Below are 20,666 nucleotides of genomic sequence, written 5' to 3'. Positions count from 1 at the left end.
TTCTAAGAAAAGTCCATTAGCCGTGGAATGCACTATACATTTACTTTCCATATTGGGCTAAGATAGGGATAAGGATCTGAGTCAACTGCCTGGAGCCTCATCTAAAAAATATTTGATCAAATGCAGTTTCTGTCTACTGTAACAGGATTTTCCCTGCTTTACTGTACAGCCAGGATCAGCAAATTTCTTCCATAAAAGCCAGCTACTAAATATTTTAGATTTTTTTAGTCCACAACAATTTCTGCTGCAATTCCTCAACCCTACCATTGTACAAAAGCAGCCAGACCCAATATGTCAACAAATGAGCATGCCTACATCCCAATAAAACTTTAGTTATGAATGCTGACATTTTAATTTCTTGTAAGTTTCACCTATCAAAATTGTGTTATTTTCATTTTTAAAATCCACTTAAAAGTATTAAAAAAAACTGTTCTTAGGTCACAGACTGTAACAAAGAAGCACTGGGCCAAATTTGGTCTACAGACCATAGTTTGCAGATCTTAAAAGTCTGTTTTCACTTCCTCATCAGAAGTAGCTGGTGGAGTTGAAATAATATTAACATGTCTCTTTTCTATAGTACTTAAGAATGTACAGGTGGGACCAGCAGTTAGCGTGATGGCTATGTTGCTGGACTCCCACATAGTCGACTGCGGTTCGAGCCCTGGACCTAGTGGCTTAAACTCACGCCAGGCGTGTGTACGTGCGTGCCCAAGATCCTGAGAGGAGAATGGAGGAGAAGGAATTGCAGCATGGCCATCCCCCCTGGGGGTGATTTCTCGCTCTCTGTCTCTCTGTCTCTCTCTGTCTGTCTGGCAAGCACACGTGCCCTATAGCAAAAACCTCTCCAAAAAAAGAAAATAATAATAATAAGAAAAAGAATGTACAGGTTTTAGTCACATACATCATCTCTTTAAATATTTTTTTAAAGAAACATTAAGGAAATAGAACATTTCTAAACATGCCCATTTTATGAGTGAGGAGACTGAGACTCAGGGAGTTCCGTGATTGGCCAAAGTTTTCCCACCAGTAAAATGCAGAATAGGATGGGGATTCATAAGGCTCCTTCCATACGCTTTCATCACGTGTCAGCATCCTCAGCAGCCTTGTCTAGCTCCACCTGGTTGGAAGAGAATGCAAGAGAATGGTTAGAATCCCACCGTACACCACCCCTTAAGTGTCTATCATTTGTTTGGCTCATTTCCTAAAACGATTCTGGATTCTGGACACTTAATTGCTGTGAGACCTTGACCAAAGTACCAACGTCTCTGAGGTGCATTTTCCCCATCAGTCCAAGGGTGATTAAAAATAGCAACTTCCTGTGAAATTGTTACCAGACTCAGTGAGATAAGGTATGTAAAACTCCTTAGGATCGTTTGCTCACTTTCTATTTTGATGGTGGCTGAGTGACAGACCAAACACACGTGGCCAAGAGAATGGTGTGCGAGAACTGACCTCCCTGAGAAGGTATTGTTCACAGGGACCCATGGCTGGAAGGAACAATCAAGGCCAATATTCATTCCATACCTGGACCGTAGAGGTTAACTAAACACTTAGTTATTTTTTAACCAAATTTATTTTGAGTTATGTGGCTTTTATTTTACAGGAAAACTAATCCCAAGACATCAATCTATCTTTAAAAGTAACCAGTTTTTCCATGGCATCAGTATACCTGAACCAGAAGATATGGTAAACTACTCTATTTTGGATATTTTATTATTTATGTTGTAGTTTCTCTAAATAAGTCATTGTTCCTTTTTTTTTTTTAATATTTGCTTTTGACTCCCATTTTCTTTATGATATACCGGCACACATTAAAGAAATTATATTAAAAACTACCTAAAAATGAACCAGAGAATATTTTTGAAGTTTACCTGTCCTATCTATCCAAAGATTAATTTAATATTAAATTTTTAACTGAAAGTATATTTAGTACCTATACAATATATATAGTTGACCATGATCCTTTTGGTCAAAACACTGGGGTAACTTTCCCTGTAATAATTACATTCTTTTTTTTCAAATTGTATTTATTCAGGGCCAGCAGGTAGTGTGGTGGTTAAGGGAACTAGACTCCCACATGGCTGACTGTTGTTCAAGTCCCAGACCTGGTAACCTGGTAGCTTGCTTTCTCAATTTCTCTCTCTCTCTCTCTCTCTGTCTGTCTCTCCTTCCTTCCCTCCCTCCCTCCCTCCCTCTCTGGCCAAATTAAAAATAAATGAATAAGTAAAATTAAATAAAGTAATTCTTTTAAAAATGTATTCTTTTTTTTTTTAATTTGGTATAGGGCACATGCTCTCACTAGAGGGAGACAGAGAAAAAAAGAAAGAGGGAAAGTGAGCCACTAGGTCCAGGACTTGAGCTACAGTTGGCCACGTAGGAGCCCAGGACCTTAACCACCATGCCACCTACTAGCCCCCATAATTACTTCTTATAAGAAGTACTTGACAGTAGTCTTTCCTTAGGGGTGGGGAAGAATGCATTCTCTCAAAATTTTTAAGCTTGCACAAGTGTTCTCCTTAATTTTTTTCTTTACATAGGTTTTCAAATGGAAGGTCATTCTAAATACCATCCACACTGTACCTAGGAAACTCCAAGTCACTGTGACCATCTCTGCTCTTGCTGTGGTCTTTGCCCTTGTGTGGGAATGTATCAGTGACCACTTGACCTTCTTATTCTCTTGGAGACATTAATTTCCTGTCTGAGTTACCTAAGTTCAAGCTAGGATCTCTAAAACTCCATATATGGTCTAGAACCTGCCTGTAGAAAGAAAGATCACTGTCAGGAGAGGCATGCATCCACCCTCAAGCTGTGTGGGAGCCAGAGCAGCACAGAGACAGGGAAAAGTCTGAGCAAGCAAATCAAGGTCTTTACTCATGTGAACAACCTGGGATTCAAATGACCTGAATGATCTCTAGATACCCTACTCATCTGAGGTCATTTCATATAATACCTTCATTTATATACTGGTTTTCTTTTTCATTGTATTTGTTAAAACCTTTAACACTTATAATACAAGGTTAAAGGCTGAATAACAGAAGAATGTTTATATAACAATTTAATTTAAAGAATAAACTAAAACTCACACGTGTCCACTGTGTAGTTAAAGAAGTAACATGTTACCATTCTCTTGGAAGCGTCCCCTCCTATTCCCCCCCTCATTGTTCTGAATGTTGTGTTTGTCACATTGCTGACCCCTGTAGTGCTTTTATACACATCGTTTAATGCATTTTTTAAGGAATTTTCTGCCTTAGGGCCTGTGTATTCTCCAGAAAGAGACAGAGACAGTGAAAGGAAAAGTGAGAAATCACCCTCTGGGAGGATGGCTATGCCACAGTCCTTTCTCTTTCTGAGTTCTTGGGCACCCACCCACATGGGTCGGGCGTGATTTTCAAGCCAGCCGCAAGTCTGCCACGTGGGAGTCCAGCGACATAACTGGTACGCCATCTGCTGGCTCCTGTATAATGTATTTTCACAAATGCTCAAAGTATCCTTGTAAGTAGATCAGGCACAGATATCCTAGCACTGCAGTGGGATTTCAGATGGGAGCAATTGGGGCCCATATTTGCCCCACATCAGTTGCAAGACATTGTGAAATTAAGAAAATAATTTGTTTTATGCCTTTGAGATCTCTACACTATAGTGTAAAAACACGACTTAAAAATTATTAAAGGAATTTTCTAACCCACTATGGGGTCTTTCTACAAAGAGTTGTTCTTATTTTTTATTTTTTTAGGGAAAGGTTTTTGCTGTAGGGCACATGTGCTTGCCAGAGAGACAGAAAGTGAGGAATCAACCCCCCAGAGGGAATGCCCATGCCATGATCCCTTCTCCTCCATTCTCCACTGAGAGTTTTGGACACGCATGCACATGGGCCCAGTGTGAGTTTTAAGCCGCCAGATCAAGGATTTGAACCGCAGTTGACTATATAGGAGTCCAGTGACATAACCATTACACATTCTGGTGGCCCCATGTGTTGTTGTTATTAATATGTTTAAAGTACACATTACTTAGTTGTTAAGTAACAACTAAGTTGAATTTTTTTTACCTTTTTTCCAGGAAACTCTTGAGGAAAAGTTCTCAGGTGCTCATTCCATGGCTTTGAATTTCATGAAGGTACTTATGGATCAATTGTAACTATTATTACTGCAAATTATAATGGTTAAAGCTGATAATTCTAGAAAAGGTGAACAGTGGGGCAAATAATGCCAGCATAGGATGTAGTCATTAAAAATGAAAGGAACTGTGAAATAGTGACAGCTAACGGAACGTCCGTGATTTAAACAGCAGTAACAGCTCTGACATGTCTACTAAAATTAGTAGAAGACTGGGCAGTCAGAGCCAGGCAGACACCAGGCCTAGTCCCTGCACTGGGCCCACGAGAGATGATCAAGCAAAGGACATTTCTAATCAAAAGCAGGAGAAATTTACCTATGACCAACCTACCAGTCATGATTGACCAAATGAGGAACGAGGTCACTCTAGAAGGTGTGACCCTTCCATTCATGGTGGATACTGACAGTCCTTCACGGGATGGGTATGAGGATATCAGAGAGGGTATCTATCTTGGACAATCAAATAAGTTCTATCTATAGCAGTGGTTTTCAAGTATAGTTACACATCAGAAATACGTAGTTTTTAAGACAATACAAATTTCTGGAGGCTAGAAGGTGGTATGATGGTTAAGATGCTTGACTACCACGTTTTGAGCCTTGATTTAAGCCCTGGACTTGGCAACTTGAAAATCATATCAAGCAGGACCAGCAGGTGGCGTGGTGGTAAGAGATACTAGACTCTCACATGGCTGACTGTGGTTCGAGTCTCAGACCTAGTGTCTTGCCTTCTCATTTTCCCTGTCTATCTCTCTCCCTCACCCCTGGTCAAATTAAAATAAATAAAGTTAAATAAAATAATTCTTTTTAAAAAAATAATTCTTTTTAGAAAAGAATTATTTTATTTAATTCCATTCATCACTATTACTGTCTTTTAATTTGCACAAAGATTTTTTTTTAATATTTTATTTTATTTATTCACTCATTTATTTTAATTTTACTGGACACACACACACACAGAGAAAGTAAGAAAACAAGCCACCAGATCTGGGACTTGAACCATGGTCAGCCGTGTGGGAGTGTTCAAAGCCTTAACCACCACATCACCTGCTGGTCCCCTAAAATAATTCTTAAAGAAAAAAGAAAAGAAAAGAAAGAAAATCACAGCAGGCACATGTGTGTGTGTGCCCAAAATCCCAAGAGGAGAGTGGAAGAGAAGGGATTGCAGCGTGGCCATCTCCCCAGGAGGGTGACTGCTCACTTTCCCTCTGTCTCTCTTCAGTGAGCACATGCACCTATTTAGTTTGATTTTCGAGGTCCTAGGATTATAACAGTGAACAAAATAGTCTTAAAAAGAAAGAAAAGAAAGAAAGAAGACATACACAGATTCTAGTGTCCAGTCTCAGATTCCCGGAAGCAGGTTCTCCCTCCATGAAGGGGACATTGGGTTTGTGGCTTCAAGCATGCCCTTAGGGGATCATGATAACCTGCTCAGCCTGAGACTGTCCGATCTAGTAGTGGGGCCATCCGGATGATCTAGAGTCAACTTTGAAGACCAGCCTTTGTGCTAGTGCTGGTCCCTGCCATGGTGCTATCCAAGGTGCTGGATTGCTTCTGTATGAGTCTTTGGAGCCGCATTCCTGTGCTCAGATACCCGTTCCCACTGCTGCACCTGACCTCAGCTGCCATCCACCCTGCCTCACTGCCCTAACCTGCCTCCAGCCAGCTTCTGCAGGTCCCATCCCAGACGCCCACTTTCAGACCTTGTTCTTGATCGGTTGTTTTTACTCACCTGCGATTTGGTGAAACTTGTCATTGGAGGAGTGGTGTCAAGCACCGCAAGCCCAACCCATTCTTAGGTGGAGGCCAGAGCCTATCTGCAGTTATTCCTCCAACTAATCTGAGACAAAAACTCCTAGGAAAGCATCTCCAGGACATGAAAACTCCAAAATATAGGACAAGCTTCCTGTCCTCCTCTTCCTGTCCTCCTCTGTCCTCCTCTGCCTTGCCCAAGATTCTTTTTTTTTTTTTTTAAAGAATTATTTTGTTTATTTTGTTTATTTATTATTTATTTATTTTAATTTGACCAGAGAGGGACAGAGTGAGAGAAAGAGCGAGAAAGGGAGAAAGCAAGCCTCCAGGTCCAGGACTTGAACCACAGTCAGCCATTTGAGAGTCCAGTGCCCTTAACCACCACACCACCTGCCGCCCCCCCCCCATTTTTTTTAAATGCCAGAGGGAACATGTGCATGCCTGAGAGAAGGACAGGTTATGGGGAAGAGAAGAGAAAAAGCGCCTCACAGTGAGGCCTGGTCACACTACAATCCCTTTTCCTCTGGTTTGCTATCCCATTAGGATCATGGACACATGTGTTTGTGCCTGGGCTGTAAACCACCATAGCTGGGACTTGAACCATGTGGGACCCGATATCCTTTGCACAGTGCTTAACTGCTACATTATGGGGCCACCTCCACCCAAGATTTTTGATGAAGCTAGATTTGTTGCTCAACTATTTGATTTAGACCCATAATTATCTATCTGAGACCAATATTTCTCTAAGTACTTCAAAGAATATGCTATTCTGTAGATCTCACCCTATCTCCTAGATATCCTAGACTCTGCCCCATGATAGATAAACCTTTTTATTAATTACAATTGAGGCATTTTTTAAAGAACTGTTTTATTTAATTTTATTTATTATTAGCATTTTTTAATTGGACCAGAAAAAGACAGAGAGGGAAAATAAGAAGGTAAGCTGCCAGGTCTAGGACTTGAACCATGGTCTTCCATGTGGAAGTCCAGTGCTTTAACTACCACGTCACCTGCTGGCCCCAACAATTAAGGAGGCATTTTTAACAGTAAGTACTAGTTACCATAATGGGTAATTATTCCATGGGGCTGGGTGGTAACTTATGTAAGGAACAGCTCAGGTGGGTAAAGTGTTAACCAGAGACAGTGCTGTGGCTAGTGAGGGAAGCAGTGGTCAATCTATGGCAGGTGTTTTGTTCTCTTAATTAGATCTGTAATGAGATAATAGGCACAGTCTTTATTACTTATTACTGATTTTTCTCCACAGTCATGACCATCTCATCACTTGATCAGTTTAATCTAGTCATCAAGATAATAGTAGACTCTTAGAAATTTCATTACAGGGCCAGCAGGTGGCGTGGTTGTTAAAGCACTGGAGTCTAATATTGCCAACTTTAGTTCAAGTCCTGAACTTGGTAGCTTGCTTTCTCACTTTCCTTCTCTCTGTCTCTCTCTGGTGAGCACACATGCCCTACAGCAATTTAAAAATTGTAGTATTAGGTCATTGGGAAAGAAGTTTTTCTATGAAGAAATCCAACATGACTTTCCTAATGACCCAATCATAAAAAATAAAATTAAATAATTCTTCAAAAATTAAAAAAAAGAAATTTCATTATAGATCTTTCTGTAAAATTTAAAATGTAAGAAAAAGACCCTAACTTCAACTTTATAGTTTCAATTTCTCATCTCCCATCTGCAAGACCTTTTCCAGATTAGGAGCACTTCTATCAGGGAGCACCTCTGAGAATTTATCAGCTTCTTGATTTATAGGAAGTTATTAATCCAGGTAGGCAAGGAGTCAGAAGCCTCAATGCCACCCTGTTCATCTCCATGCTTCTAAAAGTAATCGAGCCAGACTTTATTCCAGCCCAAACTCCATGGAGTAGCTCAACATTTACAGCCTCTTCTTAGGACCTAAAATGCTCTTTAAAATAAAAGCTCATAGATACTTAGTGACGGATTTGACTTTAATAAATTGAAAACCTATATGAAAATGAGTGAGTTTAAGCTGTACTTGAAAGTAACACTGACAGGACTTCATTAGGATTTCTCTCTGGGGCATAAAGTAGAGGACGGTGGCGAGGATGTGCCTGTGTCCATTTCCAGGTGCCTGTGTCCATTTCCAGGGTGTTAGCAGGCCCATGCTTTCCCTGAAGACTCTTGTGAGAATCTGTCCTTGTTTCTTCCAGCTCCTAGAAGCCCCAGGCATTCCTTAGCTTGTGATAGCATCACTCCAGTCTCTGCCTCCGTCATCTTTTGGCATTCTCTGTGCGTGCCTGTGTTTACATTGTCTCTTCTTTTCTTACAAGAACATGAGTCCTATTTGGATTGAGGGCAACCTTCCCCCATTAGGACCTCACTTTTACTCATTACATCTGCAAAGACCTTATTTCCAAATAAGGTCACACATTCCAAAATACTGGGAATTAGAACCTTAACCTGCAGGGCCAGCAGACAGCCTAGCAGTTACCGTTGGACTCCCGCATGGCCAACCAGAGAATGGAGAAGGGATTGCAGTGTGGCCATCCCTGCTGGAGGGTGATTTCTCACTTTACCTCTTACTGTCTCTGTCTCTCTCTCTTCTGCAAGCGCACGTGCCCTAAGGCAAAAACCTCTACCAAAAAAAAAAAAAAAACCAAGGACAAAACCCTCTACAAAAAAAAAAAAAGAACTTCAACGTGCACTTTTGAGGAGACAGAGTTCAACCTATAACAGTTCCCTTGAGATAAAGAAGAGATTTAAGTAGGCAATTGCATATATGAGTCTGGAGGTATTAATAACAAGAGTCACTTAATTGGAGTGATGGAGGCAGAAGCTAGAATAAAACAATGAAGAAATAGAGGCTATAGAGGCTATTACATTTTACATTCAAACAGGCTTTGTGTCCTGGTTATACCCCCGACATGATAGAGTTTGAAGAGACTGTTCACCAGTAGCAGTTGGAGTTAATGTATGACATTGATCATTATTCAGGGGTGATCTGCTTGGAGCAGATAGTATTTGAGGAGCGACCAGTGAGTCTGATTTTCCTGAGAGGGTTATTTCCTGAAGAACAGGACTAGTCAGATACTGCATGTGATGCTTCCTAGGGGCAGCAGTGTGTCCAGGAATCTTTGCGATCTGAGGTCAGCTGGGGTTAGAGAGGAACAGCTGCTGTGGGGAGGTTATCTGGACACTTGAATGCCTCAGAACAATGCTAGCAAGCCTTTCTTTCTTTCTTTTTTTATTGACACAAGGCAGAAAGTTCCAGGTCATCTCTGCCTGGATGTTGTAGAACTGCCCCAATTCTTTATAGATTGTAATTGATCCTTATTGTTGGGGAAAAGCCTCATTCTCTGGCCAAAATATTATCAGAGGCTTCTGGAGAAAACGTCTGTGTCAGGCCTGCACTGGCCCCCTAGTCCTCCCCAGCCTCTGAGGAAATGCTAGAGGCTTCTAACAGCCACAAATATAAAGTGACATAGACCTGGCCATGATAGCACTTTCTGCTAAAATACTGTGCCCTGCAGGCTGAAATCATGTGAGAGGCCGCAGTTCAATTCCTGGTCCAATCTAAAAGCCAGGCATGGTTACACGTGCTGCCAGTAGTTCCAGCTACTCTGTAGCCTGAGGCAGGAGGATCTTAAATGTGTGTGTGTATAATTGTATTTTTTTATTATTTTTTATTTTTTTATTTGTGTATGTGTGTGTGTGTATAATTTTAAAGATATATATTTTTATATATGTGGGGATCTTCAGGAAGGTCATAGAAAATGTGATTATGTAAAAACTATGCATGGATTTTTTAAAAATTGCACCAAATAAACTCATACTTTATTTTTCCACAAACTTTTGGCAGTTCCTCTGGCACGTATACAAAGGGTCATAATGCCACCTTTCCTTATTGCCTCTAGTTTTTATTACGTGAATATATATTCCATTTCTCCCTGCTCTAGATCCTTTCTCATTATTGAGGATAACACTTCCTCACACATCTCCTTAATTGAGTGGTTCTCAAATTTGAGCCCATGAGCCTCAGAAACACCCGAGGGATGGGTGGTCCCACCCCATGCTCACAACTCAGCAGGTATGGGTCAGGACCCAAAACCTTACTCACAACAAGTTCCTGGGTGATGCTTGTGAGGCTGGTCCAGGAACCACACTCCAAAGATCCTTCCAGTGACTGGCTTCATTCATGATGAAAAGATGTCTTTAGCAGAAGCACCTGATCAACGGGAGCCCCTTCCAGAGATATTGAATCCATTCTACCCTCAAAAAACCTTGAAGTGGCAAAAGAAGAGCAATTCTAGCCATTAACAAATTCCAAGTGCTTGGTAATATATGAGCTTGAAGATTTTGTTTTTCCTTTTTTTAAAAATTTTATTTATTCATTCATTTATTTTTTAATTTGACCAGAAAGAGAGACACAGAGAGAGAGAGGAAAACGAGAAAGCAAGCCACCAGGTCCAGGACTTGAACTGTGGTCAGCCATGTGGGAGTGTCCAGAACCTTAACCACCATGCCAACTGCTGGTCCCATCTTTTTCCTTTTTTTTTTTTAGAATTATTTATTTGGCACAGTGGGTAGCATTGTGGTTTATTTAAAAATATATATATTTAATTTTATTTATTTATTTCAATTAATCACCACACCACCTGTTGTCCCTTGAAGATTTTCTTTTCTTTTTTTTTAATGTTTACAATAGACATTTATTTAAAGTAATACACCTGCAGACCAAATTATTTTTAAATAAAATGTTTCAGGTTTGACCAACTTCATAAAATACTTTAAGGACAACAATATCCACAATAGCAACCTAGTTACTTCTTTGCCCACTCTTCTCTCTTCTTTCCTGAATAACCTGTTTCAGATACAGTTCAAGGTAGAAATTATCCTCCTCGGATTTTGTCCACTGCTCTTCAGGCAAGACCTGCTGCCTCATGGTCAGGTCCAGGGCTCTCTTAATGTGAAACATCCTGTCATTATAAAGGTGCTCAGGAAGTCTTCTTATGGCTTCCTTCACATCTTAATTCTCGTGTATCGTATCGTCTCTCATTAACCCCAGTTTATTAAATTCTGCAGCATTGTAATACCATTTCAAATACCATCCAGCCACCAACCTGACGCTGAAACAGCTGGCCTGCTCGCCATTTTGACCCAAGAGCAAAGTATTGCTTTCTGTCCCTTGAAGATTTTCTAAACGCCCGTGAACTCAGTCGAGTTATTATTGAGAGTCTTGGGTTATGGTAACTACAGAGCCCCTGCTCTTTTGAATATCTTTTTTGGTTTTCTTCCAAAGGGGTGTCTGAAGATGAATCCAGATGACAGACTAACCTGTGCCCAACTCCTGGAGAGTGCCTACTTTGATTCTTTTCGAGAGGACCAAGTTAAAAGAAAACCACGGAGCGAGGGAAGAAACAGAAGACGTCAGCAGGTACCTCCATTCCAAAGTTAAAGTGTTCTAAAAAGGATTCCTTTTTTTTTTTTTTTTTTTTTTTTCATTTTTCTAGCTTTCAAAGTGAGACTAGATGGACATCAAGATCTTTTCTTTGTACCGGTTTAGTTGTATTTGTTTATCTTAATAAATATTGGTGATTGATGTAATAAAACCATAGAACTATGAAAATATCCAGATTGTTGCAAAATCTTATTCCTAATACACTTGAGGCAAATGATTGTACAACTCTTTTCTACACCTGTCAGATTGTGTACCCAAATACCACAATTTCATACAATAAAACCTTGGTTATGACAGAACCAACTTTGCTATCTTACAACAAAACCCAGTACCTGTCTGTGGCCTCCAGACACGAATTCAAGAAATCTTTTCACCCATGGTAGGCCCTTGAGTCTGTCTTTCCAGGGCTTTCTCTCAAAACCAAGGATGAGCGCTGCCAGATATAAGGGATGAAATCTAGACATCTGGGAACCAAATCCTAGCTCGAAATGGGCCAATAGAGAAGGACAGTATGGTGGCAGCACTCACTAGGTGACTTTCTTCACTTGGTTTCAGCAAAAACTTTGAAGTTCAAATACAAACTCTAGGGGCTAGCAGGTGGCATGGTAATTAAGGTGCTGGACTCCCACATGGTCAACCACAGATTGAGCATAGACCCTGTGGCGTGAAAATCATGCTGCGTGCTTATACATGCTTGCCCAAAATTCCAAGAGAATGGAAGAGAAGCAATTGCAGTATGGCTATCCCCCTGGGGATGATTTCTCACTTTCCCCTCTCTCTGCATCAGCCCCCATGGAAAGAGCTTATGTCTTATGGCAAAAACCTAAAAAAAAGAACAAACAAATATATGTAGGAATGAACTCTGTGGAAGTAGGTTTGTTTGTAGGTTTCTTTTTTCACTTTTGTAAATCCAGCACCTGAGAAAATTTCTATACATAGACAGTGTACTTAATAACTATTATTCAGATAAATAAATTGATCAATATTGCTTTTTAAAAATATTTTAAGGGTTATTCATTTAATTTTATTTATTAGTATTATTCAATTTGACCAGAGAGGCACACAGAGAGAGAGCAAGCGAGAGAGAGAAAGCTGCCAGGTCTGGGACTTGAACTACAATCAGCCATGTGGGAGTTCAGTGCTTCAACCACTATGTCATCTGCTGGCCCCAAATATTGCTTATTAATAAACCAGGATAGTGATATTAAATTTATCAGAGGGTGGCAGTCGTTATATATTATTTTTAATTTTATTTATTTATTTTGAATTTGACCAGAGAAAAACAGAAAGAAAAAGTGAGAAAGCAAGCCATGAGGTCCAGGACTCAAACCATGGTTGGCCATGTCGGAGTCTAGTACCTTAACCACCATGCCTGATGCCAGCCCCACAATTGTCATATTTTGCATCTGCTTAGTCTTCCATCTTTGATCTAATTTGTAATCAGTTACCTTCTCATTAACGTATCTCCCATAAACGAAGAAAGCGATCTGTTTTGCTCCAATAGTTTAGTATTTAAAATAGAAGTTTGTTGTAAGAGAAAAATTGAACTCATCAGTAAGTTGAAATATAATATTATTTCTGTGTATCCCAATTTCCTGGGTATCCAAATTTTTATTACAAAGGCCATGTTTCCTTTTATTGCAAGTGAAGCCCAATGCACCTTATTTAAATAACAGAAAGATGAGGGTTTGTTCAAGTAAGTCTGAGGTAGCAATTGGAAATGTATAAAAGGACACTGTCCCATAAAAATATCTCACCAGCTTCCTTACATTGGTCTGGGAGGGTGAACAGCATTGCTGCCTCACCCTGCCCCTTGGTCTCCTGATCCACTTTCTACTTGGGATCTACCTCTGCACTCGCCTGGAGAGAAGGGGGTGCTCTCCAGGGGTCTGGTTCAGGGCTGTGCTACCCTTTGTTTCATAGCTGGTAATAGATGAGGGACTCTATGGAGACCTTCCGAAAGACCCAGGGACAACACAAGAGAAAGAAACATCAAGAGCAGAGTGCACGTAGATGATTCGTTTACAAAAGCTCTGTCATGCTCTCCGTCCTTAGTAAACTACATTCTGTCTGCCTCTACAAGGATATGGGTCCCACCCTAGCACTCGCCAGGAAATCAGGCCTAATGGCTCCCTCTTCTGGGAGCTGTCCCCAGAGAGCAAGACCAAAAGGAAGACAAGGATGCCTTTTAAGTTCTGGTTTTCCTTCTGAGGATGCACCTCTTTCCTAACATTTTGCCAAATCAGGAAATAAACTAAAAATTACAGAAATAGCTTTTCTTTCAATACAGTTTCACTTTGTAAGTGAATTTTTAATTTTCTTTTCTTTCTTTCTTTTGAGTTTTTGCCACAGGACATGTACACTTGCTAGAAACAGAGAGAGAAAGTGAGAAATCACCCTCCAGGGAGGATGGCCACGCTACAGTCACTTCTCCTCCATTCTTTGGGCAGGCACATACAAATGCTCTGTGTGATTTTGAAGCTGCCAAGTTCAGGACTTGAACCACAATCGGCTATGTGCAAGTCCAGCACCTTAACCACTCACTGCACTACCTACTGGCCCACACAAGTTCAAATCTCAACTTAGGCTCCCAGCTGGTAGCTCTCTGAGTGAATGAACAACAGGTTTTTTTTGGTTTTTTTGGTTTTTTTAAGACTAAATACTATTTAAGGTTGATAAAGAGATTTCCAATTTCATCAGAGCAGCCCCTTCTTGAGATTTCCAGCATTTGCTATTCCATTAACATTCTAGCTTTTAAAATTTTGAGAGGGGCTAAATGCAGACTCTGGTAGGGGCCACTCCCATTGCCCAGTGGTTAAGGGAGCCAGATCCCACATGGCCAGCTGGGGTTTGAATCCCAGTCTCAACAGTTTGAAAAACATACCCAGTATGTGTACATGCATACCCCAACTCAGGAAATGTTTTCTCCCACTCTCAGGGGTGAGTCCACGTGTCCCCTAGCAATGGGGAAAAAAAAGTAGACTCTTGGAATTATTATTGAATAGCCACTGTCTTTTAAATGCTGACCAGATACTCAGAAACAAGTGCATTAAAATAAATAATAGTGCATCCATGAGAATCCTTGCATTAATAGAATCTAATTTTCAAGTATCAGAGGATCATATTTTTGGAAGGGTAACTCTTTTTAATTTTAAAATGGATGGCTTTTGACAACTTTGTCTCATATATAGCCTTTTTGTTTTACCGCCTTTACATCAAACTATACAAATAGGAATTATTTTCAATTTACCTTCTTATTTTTGTCTTGTTCTGCTATTAGAATCAACTGTTGCCTCTCATACCAGGAAGCCACATCTCCCCCACACCTGATGGAAGAAAACAAGTCCTCCCGTTAAAATTTGATCATCTTCCAAACATTTAGGAAAATGTTCTTTCAAGTGCAAAGTAATTTAATATGTACACATTTTTGTACAAGCAAGATAGGAATTCTCAGTGTTTCAAATGCAAATGAGCCATATGAAAATTAAGATGCCTTCTAGAATTGTTTTGCTCTGATCTTTGCTGATTCCTTTCCTCGTGCTTTTTACATGCCAACTTTATCTTTTAGAACATTTTCTTTAAATGTTATAAAGCCTGAAACTGCACATATGGAGGAGACATTTTCAATTTCATCAGAGCAGCCCCTTCTTGAGGCAATTTATATTGAGAATTTTGTGGGCTTATACTTCGATTTATGAAAAAGATTTACATATTTCATCTTGCTTCAGCTGACCGCATAATATCTTAAAGCAACATCAAATAGCCTGCCTCACTGGTGTTTGTGTAAGGAATGACATTATGTTCCTGCATTTTAATTCGCTCTTATTTTAACCAGGTCTGTTGAGTAATGCCAGCATTTTATTCTGTGTTTTTATATGGGTGTAGGGAGGGAACATTGAAAGGTCATTTAGGTTTATCCCTTGACTGCAAGGCAGACTCTATTTTTTCTGTCTCATGAGATGTTGACAATTCTTTTTTTAAACCTAGCTAGAGAAAATTCCATACAAATAGTGGACAGACAACAAGAAATCACCATCCTCAAGACAGTAAGGCCCTTGGATATAACTGACTGCTGACTGTAATGATCTCCTTGGGTACATGATGGTTCCTCATCCTTTTGTCTTCCTGGCTAAATCTCAGTTCCTCAACCCATCTGCCTAGCTGTGTTGTCTAGATAGTTCATTGCCAATGCTTTCTTCCAAATATTCGCATCCATAATCTCTATGAATTTGTGCATTCCCACACTAGTGATGGTGTCATGGTCAAGTTGAATTTGTAAATGCTTCATAAGAGCAAGAAAATTATCTTTCAGTTAATTTCATTGTGTGTCTCTTACAAGAAAAAAGAAAGAAAGAAAGAAAGAAAGAAAGAAAGAAAGAAAGAAAGAAAGAAAGAAAGAAAACAACAAACAAACAAACAATAGGTGAGCCAGATTTACTTTGGGATATTTTCCCAAGTAAACTTGACATGCATACATACACACACTTACACACATGTACATACATACTTATATATTTTGAAGCATCATAATAAATGTCTTTTATCCTGGGTATCTAAAAATGACACAGAATGTTGGAAAGGACTTTCAGTTTGCTAATAAGGAACTGATAGTAAGTTTTCGGTGGACTTCTTTGGCCACCGAACATTCTTAGTGTGAATACAAGCTGTTAAGGGTTTCTTATTTTCATCTTAACAGGAATATGCTTCTTCAGATTTGAGTGTTTCTGGCATTTATAATAGGATGATACCCTAGGCACAAGGAAAATGAGAAATAAAAAATAAAAGGCAACTTTGCTGAAAGATTTCTTTTTAGTATCCATAGTGTATTTTCATGTAGATTTTCTTTTTACCACACCAAGTCAGTCATACTGCTCTGGCTCTCATTCATAGATAGGTAGATAATATATATCTATATATATAATATAGTACACACACATGCATAAAATATAATAAGTTGTACATGATTCCATTACCCTTGTTGCTTGCAATAATGAAGTTTTGGACAGGGTTTTGAAGGATGACATTCCTCATTTTTATTTGCATTTAAGAATTACTTCAGACTAGCATTTCTCCTTCTCATTCTTTTCCTTCAGTTGTCTGGATTAAATCCATCGCTTAGGTGTTACTGGGGAGGAGAGGGGAGAAAGCATCTAATACTTAGAGAAACATTGCGATGCAGTCAGACGACCATGAAGAAAAATCATCTTCTGATGGCGTTTGCGTGTTTCATGGTCCCTGGGCGACCCAGGCCACACAGTGCTGCTGCCTGTTATCAGTCAGGGGCACAATCTCACTCAAGCTGCAACTCTTCTCTGCTCCAGAGGCATGCCTCTCACATCTGTGCACCCAGTTTCCTCATACTTTTCAGCCCACGGCAGGCAGTCACACTCCAGTGTCTAGGACCCAGATTAAGTACTGACGTTTGTAAGAAAACTCGTCTTCAGCCAACAGTCTTAGCTCAGGCTCTTCACAGAAGCTGACTTGACTCTGTAACCATGTGTTTCCATAGACCCTTGTACAGTGTCTGGATCACGTAGGTCTTGTCTCACACATGCCAGCTTTCGAGTCTTTTCGTTTATTCATCTAGCCCTTGCCCAGGGCTGCGGAGACACTGCATTGTTGTGATGAGTGATTCCACCTGAACGCTCCTCCATGTGCCACCTCCTGGTGACCTCCTCTCACCCTTGTACAGTGTCTGGATCATGTAGGTCTTGTCTCACACATGCCAGCTTTCGAGTCTTTTCGTTTATTCATCTAGCCCTTGCCCAGGGCTGCGGAGACACTGCATTGTTGTGATGAGTGATTCCTCCGTGTGCCACCTCCTGGTGACCTCTTCTCACCCTGCTTTCCTCAGACTTCCCATGCCGTGTACCTGAGCGTCTCTAAACAGTTCCTTCTGGTCTCTTTGTTAGTTTCTCACGGAGCATTTTCCAGGCCATCAAAAATGCAGACTTATTTCTAGAGCTCCATGGAAAAGGACATTGAATGAGGCCTCTTTGGCCCTGGAAGCCTATGTGCTGGGGACCCTGTCTTTGGTCTCTGCTTCTGTCCTGGTGATATTTTAATATAATGGTTCAACTTGCCCCAACCACAAATCGCTTTTAGGAGGTCACTTTTTGAAGATTATGTTCCCTAGACCACATCATTTAAAAGTTGCATTCAGGAAGCTTTTCCATCCTTGGGATTAGGGACACGTTTAAGTAATGGGTCAAAACAAAGCTCTCAGGGAATGAAGAGTTGAAGCACAAGTAGATTTTCTTTCTTCTAAGTTAGGTACATCACTGCTCTGGCAGAGTTCCCAAATTATGTGACATAAAATTAATCTGTCATTCTGAAAAAATTTTCAATTCTGAAGGTTTTCACTGCTCCTTTAGCTTGCTTGCCATGGAATTACACTTTTTTAAAAGTTGGCACATTCTTAGTCTTTTGTCAGCACCCATGGTTTCCAATCCCAGGTTTGGAAGAGCATAAGTGGCACAGATTTTTCCAAAACAAAAAGAAACGTTTTTTAAATTAAGATACACCACCAGAAGAATGACGCTGAAGTTCCACAAACGATCCTCCCTTGGGAAAACTGAGGAGGCAGTGTCTCCTCAGTGTGATTCAGGTAGTAGCTGAATCACAAATAGATTGTTAATGCATGTAATTAGGACATACAGATAAAATGCCACTCACGAGTTAATATCCTAGTTATGTGTTTGTTCTCTATTAAAATCATTAACTCAACAGCTTCCTTTTTGTTTTACTAGAAAACTGAAAGTCTTTAAGAGTGGTAGTGAGACAATACGAGAAAGAGTATTTGGTCTGGGAGTTAGGACAGCGGGGTTCCAGATCTGGCTTACAGCACTACGCAACCTTGGCACCGTGCGTGATTTTTCTATGCCTTCATGGTCTTATTTATAAAACAAGGTGGTAGATAAACTAGATGATTTCAAAGGCTTCTTTTCAGCAATAAACTTCTGGGCTTCTCTGTAACATGTAGTGTATGTGTCCTGGACGTATCTTCCACCAGAAGAGGCTTTCCAGAGAGTGTTTTTCTTTAATAATACCAAGCTCAACTTCTGGTGTTTATGATTTAACCAGGAGCCAGGAGATAATCTTTATTTCTCATCTATCTCACTTGTTTTCGTGTGCACTCATTCAAACTTATCTGACTACGCTCCACTCCTTCTATCAAGTCAAGAGCAGCTTATAGACCACCATCTGACAGAGGTGAAGTTTTATCAACAAAAGTAGATTTTGAAGCTAATTAACACTAGATTTTAATTAATGTAAATAAAACAAGTGTACTTTTTAAATGCAAAGTAATATGTAATCATTCTTTAATGTTTTAATCTAATTAGCTCGGGAATGACATATATTATCAGGAAGAAGAGCATTTAGTAAACTTCTAACTTCAGTCAAACTTTGAGTGGTTTCAATGAATAACTTAATGGAATTTTGCAGATGTATCTGAATCGTATACATGTTATATTTCAGCAGCAGGAACTTGAGTTCACTCAATTTTTAATTTATATCCACAGTTTACTCAAGCTTAGAATTATTAGTGATCCTACTTAATGCGCATGTAAAATGATTTGTGTTTTAGCTAAAATTTTCTTTTCTGTTCTGAATACTATTCATCATTTCTCTAAATATTGTCACTTTGGAGATGTTGTATGTCTTCTTCTGATTCTAGAACATATTTGTATAGAAGCATATTTATATATTTGAAATAGCCCTCTATTTCAAAGCACTTGAAATTATAGCTATATGTTAACTAGTATTTGCTCATTAGCAGAATGGTAATTCTACTACTGGAAACCATTCCCAACAAACTAGTTCTAAATGTATTATGTTAAATACACATAATATTATGTCTTTCTTTTTTAATTTAACCTAAGATACTAAGAAAACCTATGCATGGGACTAAGTACTTTCATGACTATATTTGTATATGTATTTTAACCTGAATATGTTCTTTAGCTTATTTTAATAAAGTTCTAAATATTTTTGTCTCCTAATTTCTGTTCAACTCAGCTATTAATTCATTGCCTAATATACTCTATGTGAGAAAAGCCATCATCTTTGTGTGTAAATTCCACACTTGTTATTTAACTTGCTATTGGTTGGAATATCTGAACAGTCAACATGGCAAACTTCTTTTTGTGCCTTGGGATAGGAATTTTTGCAAAAGGAAAACTAACAAAAATGTTTCCAGTCTGACTAGCAAGATGCTTATCCCTGAGAACATCTTTACAACTTTATTTTGAGACTGTAAGATTCTTTTTTTTTTTTTCAATTTATCAAAGTATTTCTCTGACTCTTTAAAATTCTGAATCTACAGGATATGAAATTTTCTTGCATCCTCAATTTGAGGCTATAACAGTCTTTAACCCCACGTTCTATTGTAAGTTTAATGTGAAAAGAGAGAAATACCAATGACTAATGATAAGAGAGAAAAACAATTAGTAAAACAATGAATAAGGTCACTGTTAAAATATGCTTCAGTTCTTTTATTTTCTTTGGAACTAACCTTTCTGCTTTCATTATTTTTAATGATGCCATGTCTGGAAGACTATAATAGATTGTTTTCTGTGATTCTGTGACAGTCTCTCCTATCCTGCGTGCCTTTGGCCATGACACTTGGCCAGTCTTTTCATCACGAGGTGAAGCCCCCTTGTTCCCTCCCCGCTTTGAATCAGGGCTGGCCCTGTGACTTCTTGAGGCTTAGAGAATGCAGCAGAGGTAACACTGTGCTATTTCCAGGCCTAGCCCTTCAGAGGGCCAACAGCTTCTGTTTCTTCCCTTGCGAAGCCAGCCACCATGTTGCAAAGAGCTCAGGCTAGACTCCCAAGATACCATGAAGAGAGAAAGAGAGACCACGGGAGGAGTTCCAAGGAGCCAAACAGGTAAGTGAAGCCTTCCTGGACCTTCCAGCAGGTAAATGTAGCCAAATGAGTGTCTGCAGCCAGCACCAAGTACTACAGGCTAACTGCCCAGCTAAACCCAGTTGGCCCTCCGGATTCTGACAAACAGTGAATTCTTGTTTTAAGCCACCAAATGTGGGATGATTTGTTACATAGCAATAGATGACTGAAAGTTTGTTTTTTAAATGGCGTGGTATTACAGTTGAAAGCATATTCTCAAATAATGGGCACAATTCGAAGTAAGGCATAAGGTCTGATATTGTCTAACCTAGAGTTCTAAGTGAATTCTGGGGAATTTGAAAGTCACTTCTCCCAGCTGCCCACTGGCCTCTCTCTTTGGGTCTTCTTCAGCTTAGTCAAGGCTACTACCCTTCCAAGGGTGTTTTATCACTGTCTCGTAAAGACATGTGTGTTCACCATGCCGAGTCTAAAGTGGTGTAATGAAGAAATGGTGCAGGCGTT

The 20,666-nt window shown here is 39.6% G+C and overlaps 1 protein-coding gene and 1 long non-coding RNA gene across 4 annotated transcripts in view; one reads left to right on the top strand and one right to left on the bottom strand.

The window, feature by feature from the left end:
• The window catches only part of CDKL4 (cyclin dependent kinase like 4), a 66,201-nt gene extending 46,022 nt beyond the window's left edge, over positions 1 to 20,179 (top strand). For 2 of the 3 annotated variants that reach the window (XM_027773006.1, XM_014588929.2), the window contains 4 exons: positions 1,604 to 1,686; positions 4,057 to 4,113; positions 11,137 to 11,271; positions 14,576 to 15,657. In XM_027773006.1, the coding sequence (XP_027628807.1) occupies positions 1,604 to 1,686; positions 4,057 to 4,113; positions 11,137 to 11,271; positions 14,576 to 14,677 (377 nt within the window). In that variant the 3' untranslated portion in view covers positions 14,678 to 15,657. Of the gene's footprint in view, positions 1 to 1,603; positions 1,687 to 4,056; positions 4,114 to 11,136; positions 11,272 to 14,575; positions 15,658 to 20,043 lie in introns of those variants that run through there. The other variant, XM_027773005.1, reaches the window with a different exon arrangement.
• Positions 15,740 to 17,193, bottom strand: LOC114008292 (uncharacterized). Its single transcript, XR_003549854.1, has 2 exons — positions 17,126 to 17,193; positions 15,740 to 16,967 (listed from the first exon to the last, which is right to left on the bottom strand). It is a non-coding gene; the product is annotated as an uncharacterized LOC114008292 (long non-coding RNA).
• Positions 20,180 to 20,666: the final 487 nt, after the last annotated feature.

Source organism: Tupaia chinensis, unplaced genomic scaffold (assembly GCF_000334495.1).
Source record: "Tupaia chinensis unplaced genomic scaffold, TupChi_1.0 Scaffold000317_1, whole genome shotgun sequence".
NCBI classification, from domain to species: domain Eukaryota; kingdom Metazoa; phylum Chordata; class Mammalia; order Scandentia; family Tupaiidae; genus Tupaia; species Tupaia belangeri.
Note: the sequence above shows the minus strand (reverse complement) of the source record. Positions and strands in the feature narration are given on the sequence as shown.